The sequence below is a fragment of the Callorhinchus milii genome, unplaced genomic scaffold (genome assembly GCF_018977255.1).
Source record: "Callorhinchus milii isolate IMCB2004 unplaced genomic scaffold, IMCB_Cmil_1.0 Scaffold6, whole genome shotgun sequence".
NCBI classification, from domain to species: Eukaryota; Metazoa; Chordata; class Chondrichthyes; order Chimaeriformes; family Callorhinchidae; genus Callorhinchus; species Callorhinchus milii.
In genome coordinates, this window is record NW_024704747.1 from 18,275,182 (window position 1) to 18,291,789 (window position 16,608).

Genomic DNA, 16,608 nt, shown 5'->3' on the forward strand with positions numbered 1-16,608 from the left:
GTATCAGTTGACGGATAAACCTTCAGAAGGAAGCTACGACAGCTTCTTACTTATAATGTGTCAAATGGCCTGTTGAAATAACACTTTTGTTGTGCAGCCCAATATATTTATTAATACATTTGAATAGTTACCATGTATCTGACTGGTCAATGCAATTAATGCCCCAGTTGTCTTGACACTGCATTTGATAGAAGAGTTTCATCCTCTCTACAATTTCCCATGCAATTAATTCATGTTATAAATAATGTTTATAATTTGGTGATCTTTTGACAAATAGAAACAAGTCAATTGAAAATGCAGATGCAAATTACTTTTTCTGCACTCGTGGTCATAGACGAAACAAGATGAGTGTGATTTGTTTTAATATGAAATCACCAGCATGAATTCTGGCTCATTAATATCTGGCTTTCAGATCAGAAATTTATGTATGTAAGCAATGGCTAAGGTGCTTGTAGGAAATGATGAACAATTCCACAATGTTAGCTCTTATGGCCGTTTCTGAACAGTTTGAAACATGTAAGCTGCAAAGAAATCAATTCCTAAACGTGTTAATTGAAACTGAGACAGGGTTATATGCTCAATCGGATCTTTAAACTACGATGAGTTATTTGCTTTAGAAGAGTGCTCCTTTTGTGGAAATTTTCAGTGTGCATTTTGATCATTGCAACAAATTATGGTTGCCATACATTCTTATAGTTTGATAACTTTAGTTTTAAAAATTATTAAAATACTATTTTAGATATTATTTATTTCAAAATGTGCTGAAATCCACCAACACCAAATCATTCTATCGCAATTACCCTTAGATTATCAGAGTACCAATGGAAAAAAGTACATCAGCTCTTTAAACATTAAGATAGGTTTGATTCAATTTAATTTGCCCTCCTGATAGCAAACTACAGTTCTGCAGAAAGAAGATTTGCATTGTCAGTACATAAGGTATTCTTTCTGCAGAGATGTCACAAAATTGGGTAGAAACTGGTGCAGTCACCACCAACAACGGCTTGCATTTATTTCCTGTCAGGAGGACATCCCAAGGCAGACTGTTATGTCATAGAACATATTTCCAAAAACAAACTTTACATCACTGAGAACAAAGTTTGACTAGAGCTTTTTTAAAAAAAACATGCATTATGAAATCATATAGTTTGGAGTAGATTTGGAAAGAATATCAATTTTCATAGGTGCCAACAACAGCTGCAGCCAACATCATGGTAAGTGTGCCGCGCCCAATAGGACAAGACAGTTAATTTCCTCATCACCCACATCAGAAATGCGCCCAAATTTTGTTTGTATCTTGATACAAACAAGGCATCAAGGCTGTAATGAATGCATTCAAAGATATGAAAATATTTTCCATAAAAAAATACATTTGGACCTGTCAATTTATGGTTCCTGTGCTATACAATTGGTAGCTGTCATCTTGAAAATCAGACCAAAGGAATCTGAATCAAAGAAAACCTAAAGGTAATGCTCTGCTTTCATTTTAAAGAATAAAAATATGTTCCTATGTATATTGTATGATAATACAATAACTCAGTAGATTATTGGACTTTCATTTAACTTGGAATGTTTTGTACTTGTCTTTTGAAATAACAACAAACAACAAATTACATTTGTATAGTGCTTTTCACGTCAGGAGGATGTTCCAAGGCACTGGGATAATCTTTCATAGTGTATTATTCATAGATAAACAGATTAAATAACTTGGGTATACATTGTTCAATTGGATGGCCCCCATTAACTCTGTTATGAATACCACACCTCAGCAACGTTTCTTCTATAACTGAGTTTATATTAACAGTTATAAACATTCCATGTCAATTATGACATATCAGATATGGAGTAGATCTTAACTATGCCCCTTAAATCCACCTTCAAGAGCATTCCTTACTTGAGCAATATGAATTGTTTCATTTCCCACAATAGCTGATCATTGAATGAGATTGCCAATTTGATGTCAATTGTTTGCCAGTTTGGGGAACTTATTGTGGGTGATACAGAGGGGTAAATGCATTCCATGTAGGACTTAGTTAGCAGACCATTTATTCCATCTGTCCATACTCCATTCAAATATTATGCTAGTTCACTGTACCTCGTGATATTCTTCTTGTAAAAGGCATAAATCAAGACAAACATTTTTCAGGTAGCTAATTTTAGAGTGGTAGTGCTCTAGTCACAGGTACAAAGAAGATAGGTTTTAAAAAAAAGCCTCAACAAAATAAATCAGAGTCAAATAAACTCTGCAAATGACAAGAAGCACAGATAAGCGCAATCGCGCTGATCCAGTCTAGAAAGAGGGTGGATGTGGTTGTTGGGGTAGGGGCAGCAGGAATCTCATTGATGTCTTTAGAATATTAATTGACATAGATGAAGTAACCTAAGCTGTTTTTTTCTAAATAAGATAGTAGGACCAAATGAAATTTGCAAAAAGTAAGCTTAGCACATATCACAAAAATGTCTTTTTCTCAAAGTGTGATAATTGCTAGCATTAATGTTGATGCCAAAATGGGTGGAAAGTGAGTTCTTACTTCAAAGTGTATTTAATTGACTGAATCTGTTCTACTGTTATCTTTTAAATCTGATGAATGCCATGACCTAAACTTTGAAGATAAGACTGCAGTTTCAACACTTTTTCCAGTGAATCAATATATTTTATAAGGAGGTGAGTCCAGATCCAAGGCACCAGTGGGAGTAACTAGGTTTATATGGTGACATGTTCACATTATTAAAATCATATCTTAAGAATATCTACTGTAATTTTAATGTAAAAGAACCTCATAGCATCATTCTGGATTTAGCTGTTACGTATATTCAAATGGATTTTACATTGTTAGCAGGTGAAGAATATATAACAGCAGTTGGTTTTGCATTGGTAAGAAATATTAAGGATTCCTCTGAAAAAAGAGGAAAGGAAATTAAAATTTGTTATTGCTTTATTTATTTTAAGTCATATCCTTATAAAAATGACTAATTTCTAAATGGAATATTGTTAGCCAGAACACTGGGAATATCTCCCTTTATTTTTTGAATAATAACATTGGATCCTTCATGTAAAAGGCAGGTAGGGCACTTAACATCTCCTCTGAAATACCTTTGGCAATGTAGCGCTCCCCCAGCAGTAGACTGTCAGCCATGAACTAACCCGACATGGGGCTTGAACCCACAAACCTTCTGACTCAGAGTTGAGAGTGCTACCAACTGAGCCATGGTGACAAGCAATGCCAGGGAAAGGGCCCCCAACTTGTTTCATTCAGTCAGCAATATCTAAAGTCACTCTTGTTCTGCTCAGAAGCAAACTTTTCCCAACATTCCTAAAAGAAGCCAAAACCTATTGGCTGCAGCCATATGGCTACTGAGACTCAATGTCAATCTTATCAGGAAAGGTTTCTAGTCTATTTAATATCCTATAAAATATATTAATCCTATAAAAAATGTGAACGCTGATGGAGCAGTAATAATTTGCTGCAATTTGTTATAAATATATGCTAGGTTTTAGAAATGTATAGTTCAAGTACTCAGTACCTTAGAGAGTTGAGTTTTTAGATCCTTGTTTTGTTTTTCAAATCTGTGTATACGTCTTGCCCCTTCCTACATATACGTGAAGTCCTGTAGCTTGATCAGAGCTGAATTTTAAGCAAATTTATTAAAACATTGATATTATTATTATATGTTTAGTTATCACTGTGTTGTTGCTGAATACTCTTAAAACATCTAACTAACTACTTTTACAAGTGAGCAAAGTGTTACACTCATGTTTGCAGTTATGATCTAAAGATAAGGGTTTCTTGAATATTTAAGGAGACTAATTGAACCCGAAAAGCTTTTAAAGTTTCAAGTAGGTGCTAAACTGCTTTTGTGTCCTTGACTAAAACATGTTTTTTCAGACCTAAAAGGTTGAAGATTACCTGTATCTAAAGGCAGGTGATAACTGGTTAGGACAGACTTACACAAAAAACAGATCTGATGCAAACAAGTGCTTACAACCAGTATAATTGCAAATTACATTGTAAATTCTAACAATATGTAATATAAAGAAATGTGTTTGTCACTTTTAACATGCAAATTCTTTAACTTTGAAGTCTGCAATCAGATCTCAACTTTGTTTAATTTATTCAATTTTGCCTGCAAAGTAAACAGACCCTATCCTTTACAGCAATCATGCGAAGGGCTTTGATAAGAGAGAAGAAAGTAAAGCCCCAGAATATATGCATTCAATTTCTTTGAATATAAAAGAAACAATATCGAGGTTTCATAAGAGCAAAATGTTTCCTTATAAACTAATGTTCAATTTTTAAATTTACAACAATTTACAAAAAAATTGTTTTGGTCAGCTGGGTGTCTGCACATGTCATCAACACCCTTCAGAATATCCAAACTTGATTCAGAGTTTCACATATGCATGCCACTGATATATGCACATTTCCTTGTGTCTCAAAAATCACAGTTTGTGCAGCATACAAAGGCATCCTTTTTTTGCTCCATATGTTCAGCTTTGCGTTATAACATGCAGAGAAAAAAAATGGTCACTTCAATCCACCACTGTTTGTGGGATACTGCTGTGTGCAATTGGCTGCTGTGTTTCGACCACAAAATATACAGTCAATTCACTTTACAGTATTCTGTGAAGTGCTTTGAGACGTCTAGAAAACGTGAAAAGGGCTATATCAAATGCAGGATTATTATTATATTTCCATTACAAATAAATAGACACACTTTTTAATTAAAACAATTTACACAATCAATGCAGTAACATAAATGTGACATGCACAGCCTTGGTCCAGTCCAAAATTTGCACACCATGAAACCTGAAGAATTTCAACCCCCCCAATATTTCTGTTCCGATGGACATTAAAGATCCTATGACACTATTTAAAAAGAAAAGAGAGCTATCTTCCAGATAAATTGGTCATTCACATCATGGCATTTTTTTCTGTATGTCAACTGGATGGGACTACAAAAATACACAGTCACTATATTTGACAGTAGTTACCTTTGAAACATTTTCAATGTTGTAGGCTCTATATTAAATACAAGTTCAAAGGAGGGTGATCGAAGGCACAGTTGAAGAGGAGGGTCTTGAGATGGGTCTTGAAGGAGGCTAAAGAGGGGGCAAGGTGGAGGGGACTGCGGGGTGGAGTTCCAGAGGGTGGGGGCAGATTGGCTGAAGATCCGCCTGCCAATGGTGGGGTGGGTAAGGTGGGGGACGTGAAGCAGGCCTGTGCCCGCTGAGTGGAGGGAATGGGCAGGTTGGTAGGGGGTTAGGAGGTTGCAGAGGTAGGGGAGAGCGAGGCCATGTCGGACTTTGAAGGTAAGGACCAAGATCTTGAACTGTATCCTCTGTGTGATGGGAAGCCAGTGGTGTTGGGCAAGGATGGTGGTAATAGGGACACGGATCCTGGTGCGGGAGAGGACACGGGCTGCAGAGTTCTGGATGATCTGCAGCCTACAGAGGGAGGAGTTGGGGAGGCCGACAAGCAGGGAGTTTGCATAGTTGAGCCTGAATGTTATGAATGCATGTATGAGAGTTTCAGCGGCCTGCAATATGAGACAGTGGTACAGCCGGGTGATGTGGAGGTGGGGTAGAAAGGATTGTTGAGGGTCAAACAAGACGCTGAAGTTCGGACTGGCTTAGTAAGGTAGAGTGTGCATCTTTGGATGGCGATGGTGGTCAGCGCCTGAGGTGTGGAGGTGCTGACGGGAGCCAATCAGGAGGGCCTCGGCTTTGTTGATGTTCAACTGAAAGTTAGCTCTTGTCCAGGATAGTATACAGTAGTCAATAGTTATTATGTTTTCTAAATAAAGCAACCATTAAAAGGGTCATTAATTATAGTCCTTAAAAACGTGTATGTTGTTCAGTAGTCAAATTAGAATTTGCACTTAATTTCAGATTCGCTTTTTATAAATTGTTCTCAGGATGTGAACAGTTTGTAGTCTTCTAAAAAATAAATTGTGCCCCTACAATGCATGTACACCATTTAACCATACAGTGGCACTGTTGCTAATGAATTTAAATTCAGTTGGTTAAAGGCAGCTACATATATTGTGACTGTATTAGTCAGAAACTTTGATGTTTGCATCAAATATGTACAGTATATAATACTAATCCTTGCATTTGATATAGTGCTTTTCACGTCTTCTAGACGTCTCAAAGCGCTTCGCAAAATATATTGTAAACTGTATATTTGTGGGCGAAATACAGCAGCCAATTGCGCACAGCAGGATCCCCCAAGCAGTTGTGGATTGAAGTGACCAATTTATTATTGTTTTTTTTTCTTGAGGGATTATTAACAGGTGTGTGGAGTAAGGAAACTTGCCCAAGGTGTCACCCTGCTGGGAACTGAACCCAGGTCTCTCGCTTGTGAGGCAAGTGCTCTAACCACTCCATATACAATTGAATATATCAATTTATCAATTATTTGTGTAATGTTTAGTTCTTAAATTCATCCATGAGTAAAATTGCTGCTTGCTGGACTGTTCAGACCGAAAAGTTACAAGTTCAAATCTCGGGTTAATGCTGAGTTAACTGATCTCATCCAGGGAAGCAGATGGACACTACAATTGGCATCAGCACATTAGCTTAGGACTAGGATAGGGAAATGGAAATTCATAAGGGTTCCTGTTCTTGATAGTTGTGGTCAAAAGACTCCAGCTAGGATTCTTGGGTGTGTACAGGATTGGATTCCGCTATGATGTTTCCTGTAGTATGTTCATAATGATTTCCCTTGCAATGGAATATTGTAATTAGGTCAATCCTTTGTGGCTGTCTCTGTAGTCCAGTTCCTGAGCCAAACAGGTCGACAATACTTCAAGACACTATTGATGACAGGAGCCTGGATTGTTAGCAGATCTTGGAGAGGCAGAGCAGTCACTGGAATTCTTCCCATTTGGTACCTGTGAACCCTGCAAGCCAATGCCTGAACAAGTCTGCTTTGGTTAATCTTTAAGTGTGGCAATCTGGCACATGATTTCTGCATGTGCGGCTAATATAGCTGAACTAAAAAAATTGCCACTTGGTGAGATATGGAAAGCCTCTGAATCGTATCTCTAGAAGGGGAAGAAAATGAGACAAATACTTGGAGGTGAGTGGAGAAAGTTAGAGATAAGTTTTTCAGTTCTTAGCAGGACTGATATATTTTGCCATGTATCTGAGATAACAAAAAGGCAAGGGGGAGAAAAAAATACATCTTTTAACTGATGTTCTTAGAATTCACTGCCAGCTGATTGGTCATTGAGTTTTACTGACATAGGTTATGGAGAAGTCTATGATCAAGAGCCTGCTGGGGTCTGTGTTCAAGAACGCTCCTTGCTAAGGACAAATCTGTGATGATGAGCATTCCACCAAGAAAGGAAACATTTTCAATATGCAACAGAACTCCAATCGAGCATGACTTGCTGTATTACATTCCACAGCAAACGGTACCAATACGTGGAAACAGTCTTGCAGAAATGCAGTTCTGGAGCCAATTGTCAGTAGTTTCACAACCACTAAATGTGACCCATGAAATTTGTTAAAATTTATGGATAAATAATTGAAATTTTGTAGTTTACACCAGTGGAATCCATCACTATGAAACATCCACCTCAATGATGGCACGAGTCAAAGTGCAACATGTAGTCCCACACAGAATCAAAATGTTGTTCATCTAAACATTAATTTTTCCATCATCCTGTATTCCCTTCAATAATTTTCATTCCCTTCTCCTGAAATGAAATTCTTTCGACTATGTATTTTATTTTCAGTCTGCCCATCATTTGGCAAAAATGTTCTGTAAGTAAGTCTGTATATGAGAAACCCTGTAGCTATAGTTCTTGAGATTATTTTTAGTCAGAGGGTACCTGATAAATGCAGAAGATGAAATCCATGGAACCTTTAAGAACATGAAAACAAAGGAACAGCAAAACATCATTCAATACATCAAACCAGGTCCTTCCACAGACCACAAAAAGCTTCTTCTAATACGGACTTTGCTCTCTATGTCAGCGGGATACAAGTTAAAATAAGTAATAGGTCTCTGTTGGGTAATAGGTCCTTGCATTTGATATTGTGCCTTTCGTACATAAAGTGGTTCACAGGATTTACTGGAATGATTGTTTTGAAGGTGAATTGCCTCTGAGCTGCTCTTTGTTGTCTCAGGTGATCCAAGTAAGAATGGTATTTTACAATAAGAATCGAACAGTATAACTGTAATAAACAAAACTAATGATGTGAGTAACATCCAATTACTTTCAAGAAATAATTTTAATATGAATATTAATACAATGCAATCAATACAACACACACATATTTGGAGTTTAAATGTTCCTACTGAAGTGAAATAGCATTTTATAAAACATTGGAGAATATATCGTCATGCCGGCTCAAGTACTCAGAATTAGGTAATATAAGAAATAAGTATCAATAAAACACATCTCTTTCATCTGAAATTTTGCAAAATGTTCAGATGAAACCACCAAAGTTAAATACTCAATAAGCATAGGAGATATTACAACCAAAGTTAAAAATCAATAAGCATAGGAGAAATTACTAAGAATGTTCCCATCATTTGTTTCCTGAATTGTAAAAAATGTGTAACATTTATGATACTTGTACTTGTGTTTATTTTAACAAACAATGCAGAATACTGCTGCAAAAGTAAACAATTCACAAAATGTTTCCATTTTGAATTTTATGTACCAACTGATGGAAAAATGCAATCCCTTAAACAACAATCAATAACCACCTCAACGGAGATCAGTGAACACACATACATTTGCTCCATTTCTTTGTTTATGTTTACGAGTGAACAAGATAAAAGCAATTCGCCTTCAGAAGGCTTTGCTTGTTTCACTTCCACAAACAAAGCTGCAGGTATCAGCCACGTGTTTTAACAGTTAATGTTTCTCAGTTAGAACAACCGAATTGGGGAATAAGTAAGTTTCATACAACACATTTCTACCCATCGCTGCTGCCAGAGGGCGATCGTGGTGTTAGTAACGACTTGTTCTACAACTGCAGTATTTACGTAAGGGATTGAGTTCTGGGGAATGCAGGGAAGGGAGTTTAATTGGAAAGGTCAGAATAGCTTCGAAGTTGTTCTCGTGTACCGACAGACCCGCGGTTCAATGTGTAGCCATTTAAGTCTGTGAACAGAGCAGACGAGTGTTTTACAGGACAAAGTAAAACTTCACACGGGGAGAGGGGGGGACAACCTATAGAAAACTTGTGCAACAACAGCTTAAAACAGTAAATAAGAACGGCAACTTCATACTAAGTTGTCTGAAAGAAAGACCTCGTCCAGAAAGCAGCACCACTCCCCTCCCCCCCCCGCCGCCGCCCCCCCCATTCGTTCATGCACATGTGTCCCCGGGAGAGTCCGGGGCCCTCTCCTGCACATCGGCGCTGCCAATCACTGAGGATTTCTGCAACATTTTGCACGTGGCTCTGATACAGTGACCAGAGAGAGAGAGAGAGAGAGGAGTGAAAAATCACAGCCACGAAAGTGTGGAGCGATTCCCTCTCTGTGGATAGTTCCAACCGGTCTTTTTGTGTCCCTCCTCTGTAACTTTAGGGAAGAGAGAGAGAGAGAGAGTTGGAGGAGAGCGCCGCCCTCCCTCCCTCCCTCCCTCCCCAGTGCTGTGAGGAACTCCCGCCCTGCGCTGAGTGCTGAGTGGCTCTGACAGGGACGGGGGTGAGGATGGCGGCGCGGTGACGGGCGCAGATCCCCGTCAATCACAGAGGGGTCCCCGGTGCCCGGTGCCCGGGGTGGTGGGGGGGGGTTTGTCCGCTCTCCCAGACTCAACGAGAGAAAGGAGAGTGTCAGTGAGTTGTGCTGTCACACAGCCTCAGCCACAGCGCTGTTTATTTGAAGTATTCTTTTTTTTAAAAAAAATATGCAATTGCTACTTTGCACAGTTTTTTTTGTTGGTTTTTCTTTAAAAAAGACTAGTGGTAGATATCATTTGCAAATGTAAGTTTTGCACTGGCACGTGGACCTGAGTTCCCCTCCTCTCCCTCTCTCTCTCCCTCTCTCTCTCACTCCCTCCCTCCTCTCTCTCACTCCCTCCCTCCCTCCCCACCTCCTTTTGCAGCACAGCCTGGAGTTGCGCTCCGCTCGCTGTTCGCTTCTTGTGGTGACTTGACAGCTGGAGGCGGGCGGGCAGGGACCAGGGAGGGCAGGGACAGGGCAGGGAGGGCAGAGCAGGGAGGGCAGGGACAGGGCAGGGAGGGAGGGCAGGGACAGGGCAGGACAGGGAGGGGAGGGCAGAGCAGGGAGGGGAGGGGAGGGCAGGGCAGGGAGGGCGGAGCAGGCAGGGAGGGCAGAACAGGGAGGGGAGGGCAGAGCAGGGGAGAGCAGGGCAGGGAGGGCAGAGCAGGGCAGTGAGGGCAGGACAGGGGCAGAGCAGGGCAGGGAGGGCAGAGCAGGGCAGGCAGAGCAGGGCAGGGAGGGCAGGGCAGGCAGGGAGGGCAGAGCAGGCAGGGAGGGGAGGGCAGGGGCAGGGAGGCAGAGCAGGCAGGGAGGGAGGGCAGAGCAGGCAGGGAGGGGAGGGCAGGGGCAGGGAGGGCAGAGCAGGGCAGGGAGAGCAGGACAGAGCAGGCAGGGCAGGGAGGGCAGAGCAGGGAGGGCAGGGCAGGGAGGGCAGGGCAGAGCAGGCAGGGAGGGCAGAGCAGGGCAGGGCAGGGAGGGCAGGACAGGGGCAGAGCAGGGCAGGGAGGGCAGAGCAGGGCAGGGAGGGAGGGCAGGTATGGGAGAGGGAGAGGGAGCCTCGCCTGGCAGCGCGGCTGTGGTAAGACTTTCCTGAGAGGATCTTACAAGGCGTTATTGGCTTTTTTTTTCACAGTCTTTTTTGGGGGCGGTTTTCTTCTCTATTTTTTTTCATTGTATATCTATATATCGTTTTAATTGATGCACAAAATGGCGGAAGGTCCGAAAGTGAATGAACTCTCCGGCGTCTCCGAGTTTTCTGCCAACAACGCCGGAGAGCAAAAGGAGAGGGGCGGCGGCGGCGGCGGCGGTGGGTCCCTCGAGGTGACGGCGGGAGTGAGCGCGGCGGCGGCGGCGGCGGCGGCGGCCACGGCGGGGAGTCACAGGGCGCTCTCCGGCAGCTTCCTGACCGAGGACAGCGAGGCGGCGCTCACCGAGGCTTCCAGGTCCACGGGTCGTAGGAGCAGCATCATCAAGGTACCCCTCCCCCAACCCTCCCCCCCCGGGGGGGTCTGCACCAGGGGTCTGTGTGTGTGGGGGGGGTCTGTGTCAGGGGTCTGTGTGTGGGGGGGGTCTGTGTCAGGGGTCTGTGTGGGGGGGGGGGGGGTCTGTGTCAGGGGTCTGTGTGGGGGGGGGTCTGCGTCAGGGGTCTGTGTGGGGGGGGGTCTGTGTGTGGGGGGGGGGTGGGTCTGCACCAGGGGTCTGTGTGGGGGGGGTCTGCGTCAGGGGTCTGTGTGGGGGGGGGGTCTGCACCAGGGGTCTGTGTGGGGGGTCTGTGTCAGGGGTCTGTGTGGGGGGGGTCTGTGTCAGTGGTCTGTGTGGGGGGGTCTGTGTCAGGGTCTGTGTGGGTGGGGGGTCTGCACCAGGGGTCTGTGTGGGGGGGGGTCTGTGTCAGGGGTCTGTGTGTGTGTGGTGGGGGGGGGGGGGTCTGAGTGTGTGTGTGGGGGGGTCTGTGTGTGTGTGGGGGGGTCTGTGTGTGTGTGGGGGTGGGTCAGTGTGTGTGTGGGGGTGGGTCAGTGTGTGTGGGGGGGGTCTGTGTGTGTGTGGGGGGGGTCTGTGTGTGTGGGGGGGGGGTCTGTGTGTGTGTGTGGGGGGTCTGTGTGTGTGTGGGGGGGGGGGTCTGTGTGTGTGTGTGGTGGGGGGGGGGTCTGTGTGTGTGTGTGGGGGGGGGGTCTGTGTGTGTGGGGGTGGGGGTGTGTGTGTGGGGGGGGGGTCTGTGTGTGTGTGGGGGGGGGTCTGTGTGTGTGTGTGTGTGTGGGGGGGGGGGTCTGTGTGTGTGTGTGATGGGGGAATGATCTCATGTGAAAGTTTTCCAGGTATTTTGCTGCACTGCACGTACTGTATTTCTTTGAATGAACTCTCTCTCTCTCTCTCTCTCCGCCTCTCTCTCTCTCTCTCTCTCCCCAGTGAGTAGCTTTCCCACAGACTGTGGGTAACACTGGCAGATGACTCGCGTCGGGGGTGGGAGGGGGGGAGGGGGGTGGGAGGGGGGCATCTAGTTTTAGCGCCCGGTGGAGGGTGGGGAATGGGGGAGAAAGTGGTGCCTTACGTTATTTTTCCTTTCGTCTCCGGGCGAGTTACCAGGTTGTTTGGGTTGTGATGGAGGGATCCCGTACAATACCACACGGGTGTCTGTCTGTGTGTGTGTGTGTCTGTGTGTCTGTCTGTCTGTATCCCATCGTGATGGTGGTGCAGTGAGTCAGGAGCACCGTCACAGCCTTCCTTTGCTGCAGTGACTTAAACTTCACAAACCCCAACCAGAAATGGATTTGAACCTAAACCCCCAGACATGTGTGCACTGTCCGGTTTACATCGCGTCCGTGCTGTAATAATAATAACAATAATAATAATCCTCGCATTTGATACAGCGCTTTTCACGTCGGGAGGACGTCCCAAAGCGCTTCACGGAACGCGCTGTAAAGTGAATTGACTGTATATTTGTGGGCGAACGCGGCAGCCAATTGCGCACAGCAATGTCCCACAAACAGTCGTAGATTGAAAATGACCAATTTATTATTGTTTTGGTTTTTTTTGGAGGGATTATTATTAGGTGTGTGGAGTAAGGAAACTTGCCCAAGGATTCGCCCTCTGCCTGGGATTGAACTCAGGTCTCTCACTTGCAAAGCGAGTGCTCTAATCACTGAGCCACAGGACTGTACTACTTGTACTACACTATCCGCACCTCCATGTATGTGTACACTGCAGTGCCCTATGTCCAGATGACTTACAAGGTGCATCGTGGCAGTGCAGGAAGTTACTCCGAGGTGCAGGTGACATTTGGCAAAGCTGATAGCCACTCTTGGCCATCTGAGCAACGGTGAGATAAAGGAGCAACTCATCTATTTTGTTGATCTTGGATGAGAGGAACTTTGGCCAGAATACCAGAGGAATGACTCGCTTCCCTCCCTCCTTCCCTCCCTCCCCCCCCCCCACCACCCCACCCCCCCAAAAAAAAGTGCCATACCATTTTTAATCTTCATCTGAATCCCGAAACAGAGCGGATCTCTTCATAGTGCTGAAATCCGCAACCTTTATATTCTGAAAGCAAGCGTTCCCTCGACTGAGCAGTTTGAAAAATGTCAAGTTATATTGCTTGTTTTATGGCAAAGAGCAAGTCTGTTAAAAGTTTCTTGTGAACTTTAGCTTCGGTGCGACTGTTTCCATTTTGAAATTCTGTTTCAAATCAAATATTTTGTGAGCTGAAACTGTCCTGTCATTCTGGCCTGACAAAGAGCGTCAGAAAATTTTCTGTTCACATCCTTTGAGAGAGGTTCGGTGACCAAAGTTGGATGTCGTAATGTTTTTATGGTTCACGCATAGATTTAATATTAAATATTTTATCTATTTCAAACAACGTGTAACAGTGATACTCAGGAAACTACATGTTTTTCTCCTTTGAAATCGAAGTGTCCACTGATAATCTTGCATCTCGATTATTCCAATGGCCTCGGCGACAGTCTCTCCAGCTCCACTATCCACAAAATTCGACTAATTCAAAACGCTGCACCCATACACTCACCTGCTCTAAACTCCGTACCCCCCTCATCAGTCATAGCCAGGCTCCACTGGCTCTTTATTACAGGACGGATCGACTTCAAGCTCGTCAAACTCGCCTAGAAAATTAATTCATGCCCTGGCGCCTCCCTATCTCTCCAAGCTGTTTGCTTCCCACTCAACCACCCGCCACCTCCACTTGGCTGGCTCCAGCCCCTTGTTTGTCCCTTATTCTCTCCACTATCGGCGGCCATGCTTTCAGCCACTACCACTGAAACTTTGGAACTGTCCCTCAATCCCTCCGCATTGCCCCCTCCTTCCCCCATTTCAGATCGGGCCTGAAGTACTTCTCTTCAACCGTGCTTACGGTCACCTCCTTCCTTCCCCCAGCTCGGCGTCAGGTGCAGCCACAAGACGCTACCCGACGTGAAGGGGGCTATATAAATGGAAGTTGTTGTGGTTGCATCTGAAAACTTGTATATTGACTGGGTAACTCTATGCAGATTAAATCTGAGGTAGGACTGCTGGCATGTGCTGATTCTATTAAATAGGTCTGCAGGTGTTTAACTGCTTACAATAGCTAACATTATCCAGGCCAGTAGCAAATAATTGATTTCACATTGTTTTGAGTTATGCTCCATCAACCTTTGTTCTACAAGTGATGGTTAACACTTAGACTGCCGATTTCTTCAGAGAATTCTGTGTTTCAAGATTTCAGCTAGTGTTCAATGATATAACACAATCCACATTTATGTAGCACCTTTCATGTTGTGACGATGTCTTAACAGTGGCTGTGCACCCGAGCTGGGAGTGAAATGATGCTGAAATGAACACTAATCGCTGCAATAAAGCGTCCCTGATTAGTTTTAATTGCGATACTTAACAACAAAAACAACAACATTTATGTAGCGCCCCTCTCGTTGCGTCTCAAAGCGCTTGACATTGGCGGAAGGTGACACTGAGCTCCAATTACTAAATTAATTTACTGAAGTAAACACAATTTTACCAACCCTGCTTCCCCCTCCCCCCATTCTCTTCTAGTTTCTAACATTTTCATTTTTTTGTAATTTTAGGTTTGATGTTTATTTAATCTTTGAATCCCTGTAGAAGGAATGAATGGGCAGCATTATGTCAGCCCTCTCGGTGGTGTTGACTTGGTGTTCTGAATGCTGTATGTCCAGTTCTGTCTATTAAGTCTCTTTCGCGATTCAATTTCTGATTGACTTTCCATGGATTGTTAACTACTTTGCAGTAAATTGCAACATCAGCTAAGAGATCAGTGGAGACAATGAGAGTGACTTGAATAAGCAAGTGAGCTTTCCTAAGGGATCCCTGGATATGTGTTTCAGGGACCTATTTAATCAGTATTTTCTGAGGAAATCCTATATCTAGTTCAGTCACTCCATCTTTGTAAATCTCCCCTGAAACTTCATCATATATAAAGAGTGTAATATCAATGCAGGTTGATGCTGTCAAATATACCTAAAAATGGTGCTGAATAGCCATATCATATCAAAGCGTTTTGAAATATTTGGGAGTATTACTGACTTTCTGATGAAAGAAAATTGCATTATTTTTGGCAATGAGATTAAAAGATGAGCAACTAGCCCTGAAGCCAAATTGGTGACAACGTGGTAGATTATTGTGATTAAGTTCTAACTTGGAAAGTGGTTCTGATAAGATCCTGATACTACTTAAAATAGGATTGCTGGTGCTTAGTGACTGGAGTTTTTGACTTATTTTTAGTGGGTAAGCAGCTTGGTATACTCTCAAAAGGGGAAACACCAGTTGATGGGAAGAGTATATACAGTATTACACAGAGAAGCATATATGCAGTGCATTCAATAAAGCATTGAAAACCCAGAGAACTGTGGTGCTGGGTCCAGTAGTTTGTGTGGGATCAAACTTTTAAAAATGTAATTAACTTTCTTGCACCTGATGTTTACTGGGTTCCCTCAGTGACTGAAACCAGCAAAACTTCTATTATGTTGTTTTCTATATTATATTAATAGTTTGGGTTTTCAGGGAACTGTCAGAAATTGTACGTAAGATGCCATGAATTATTTAAAAGTTCACATTTCTCTTGGCATCCTTCAGGATGTGTACTTTTGATATTGAGAGCTTGCATTGTATTTTAAACTTGGGAGGAGGAAGAAAGAAGTTAAGCAACTAGTAGGCGTAGAGAAACATCAGAATGCTATGTGTAAGCCTTTTTAAAGTGAGAATTATAATATCTGGTAGATCATCATTTGTTTAAAAAATGAAGTATTTTCTTTCCATGAATTATGACTGAAATATTGCAGTAGTTTTGAGAAGAGGCAAATACGTTTTGACGGATCGCTTACTGTAGTCAATATTGTATGGTGGCTGTTTTTTAACAACCATGGGCTCATGTATATTTATTAAGCAAATCACTTTTGTGTAAAATGATCAGAGTTCAAGTTTGATTTTCACCTGATTGTGAACTTGGAATTAAGTAAAATGAAAACAATGGGTTAGTTCTTTCTGATTTGAATGGCAAACTAGGTGGTAGAAGGTGAACATCCTTTGACAGATTCAAACAAATTATTGTTTGGGAATTTATACTGTAATTGGCTAGGCTTCTGAATGATATACTTCTCAGGTAATATTTTTCTGTAGCAAAGCTGATTTACACTTCAGCAGCTAGCATTTTTTGGGGGTAATAACAGCAACAATTTACATTCACAGAAGTGCTTTTCACGTCTGCAGGACGTTTCAAAGCACTTGATCACTTCAAATGCTTAAAAACAACTCATTAGATACACTTGCATCTTACCCTCTCGGTGATATACCTACAAATCTCAGCTTGGTTTGGATACTCTTAAGCATGATGATGGGTTTCTGCAAATGTCAAGACACCTGGCTGACCCCCCAAAAATACATATTCAGATACAATTGCTCAGCTATC

General features: G+C 42.8%; 1 protein-coding gene across 1 annotated transcript in view; it reads left to right on the plus strand.

Annotated features, from left to right (window-relative positions):
- The first annotated feature begins 10,695 nt into the window (after window positions 1–10,695).
- Window positions 10,696–16,608, plus strand: part of plcl1 (phospholipase C like 1) — a 115,945-nt gene continuing 110,032 nt past the window's right edge. The window contains exon 1 of the mRNA XM_007900070.2: window positions 10,696–11,162. Within this exon, the coding sequence (XP_007898261.1) occupies window positions 10,887–11,162 (276 nt within the window). The 5' untranslated portion in view covers window positions 10,696–10,886. The remainder of the gene's footprint in view (window positions 11,163–16,608) is intronic.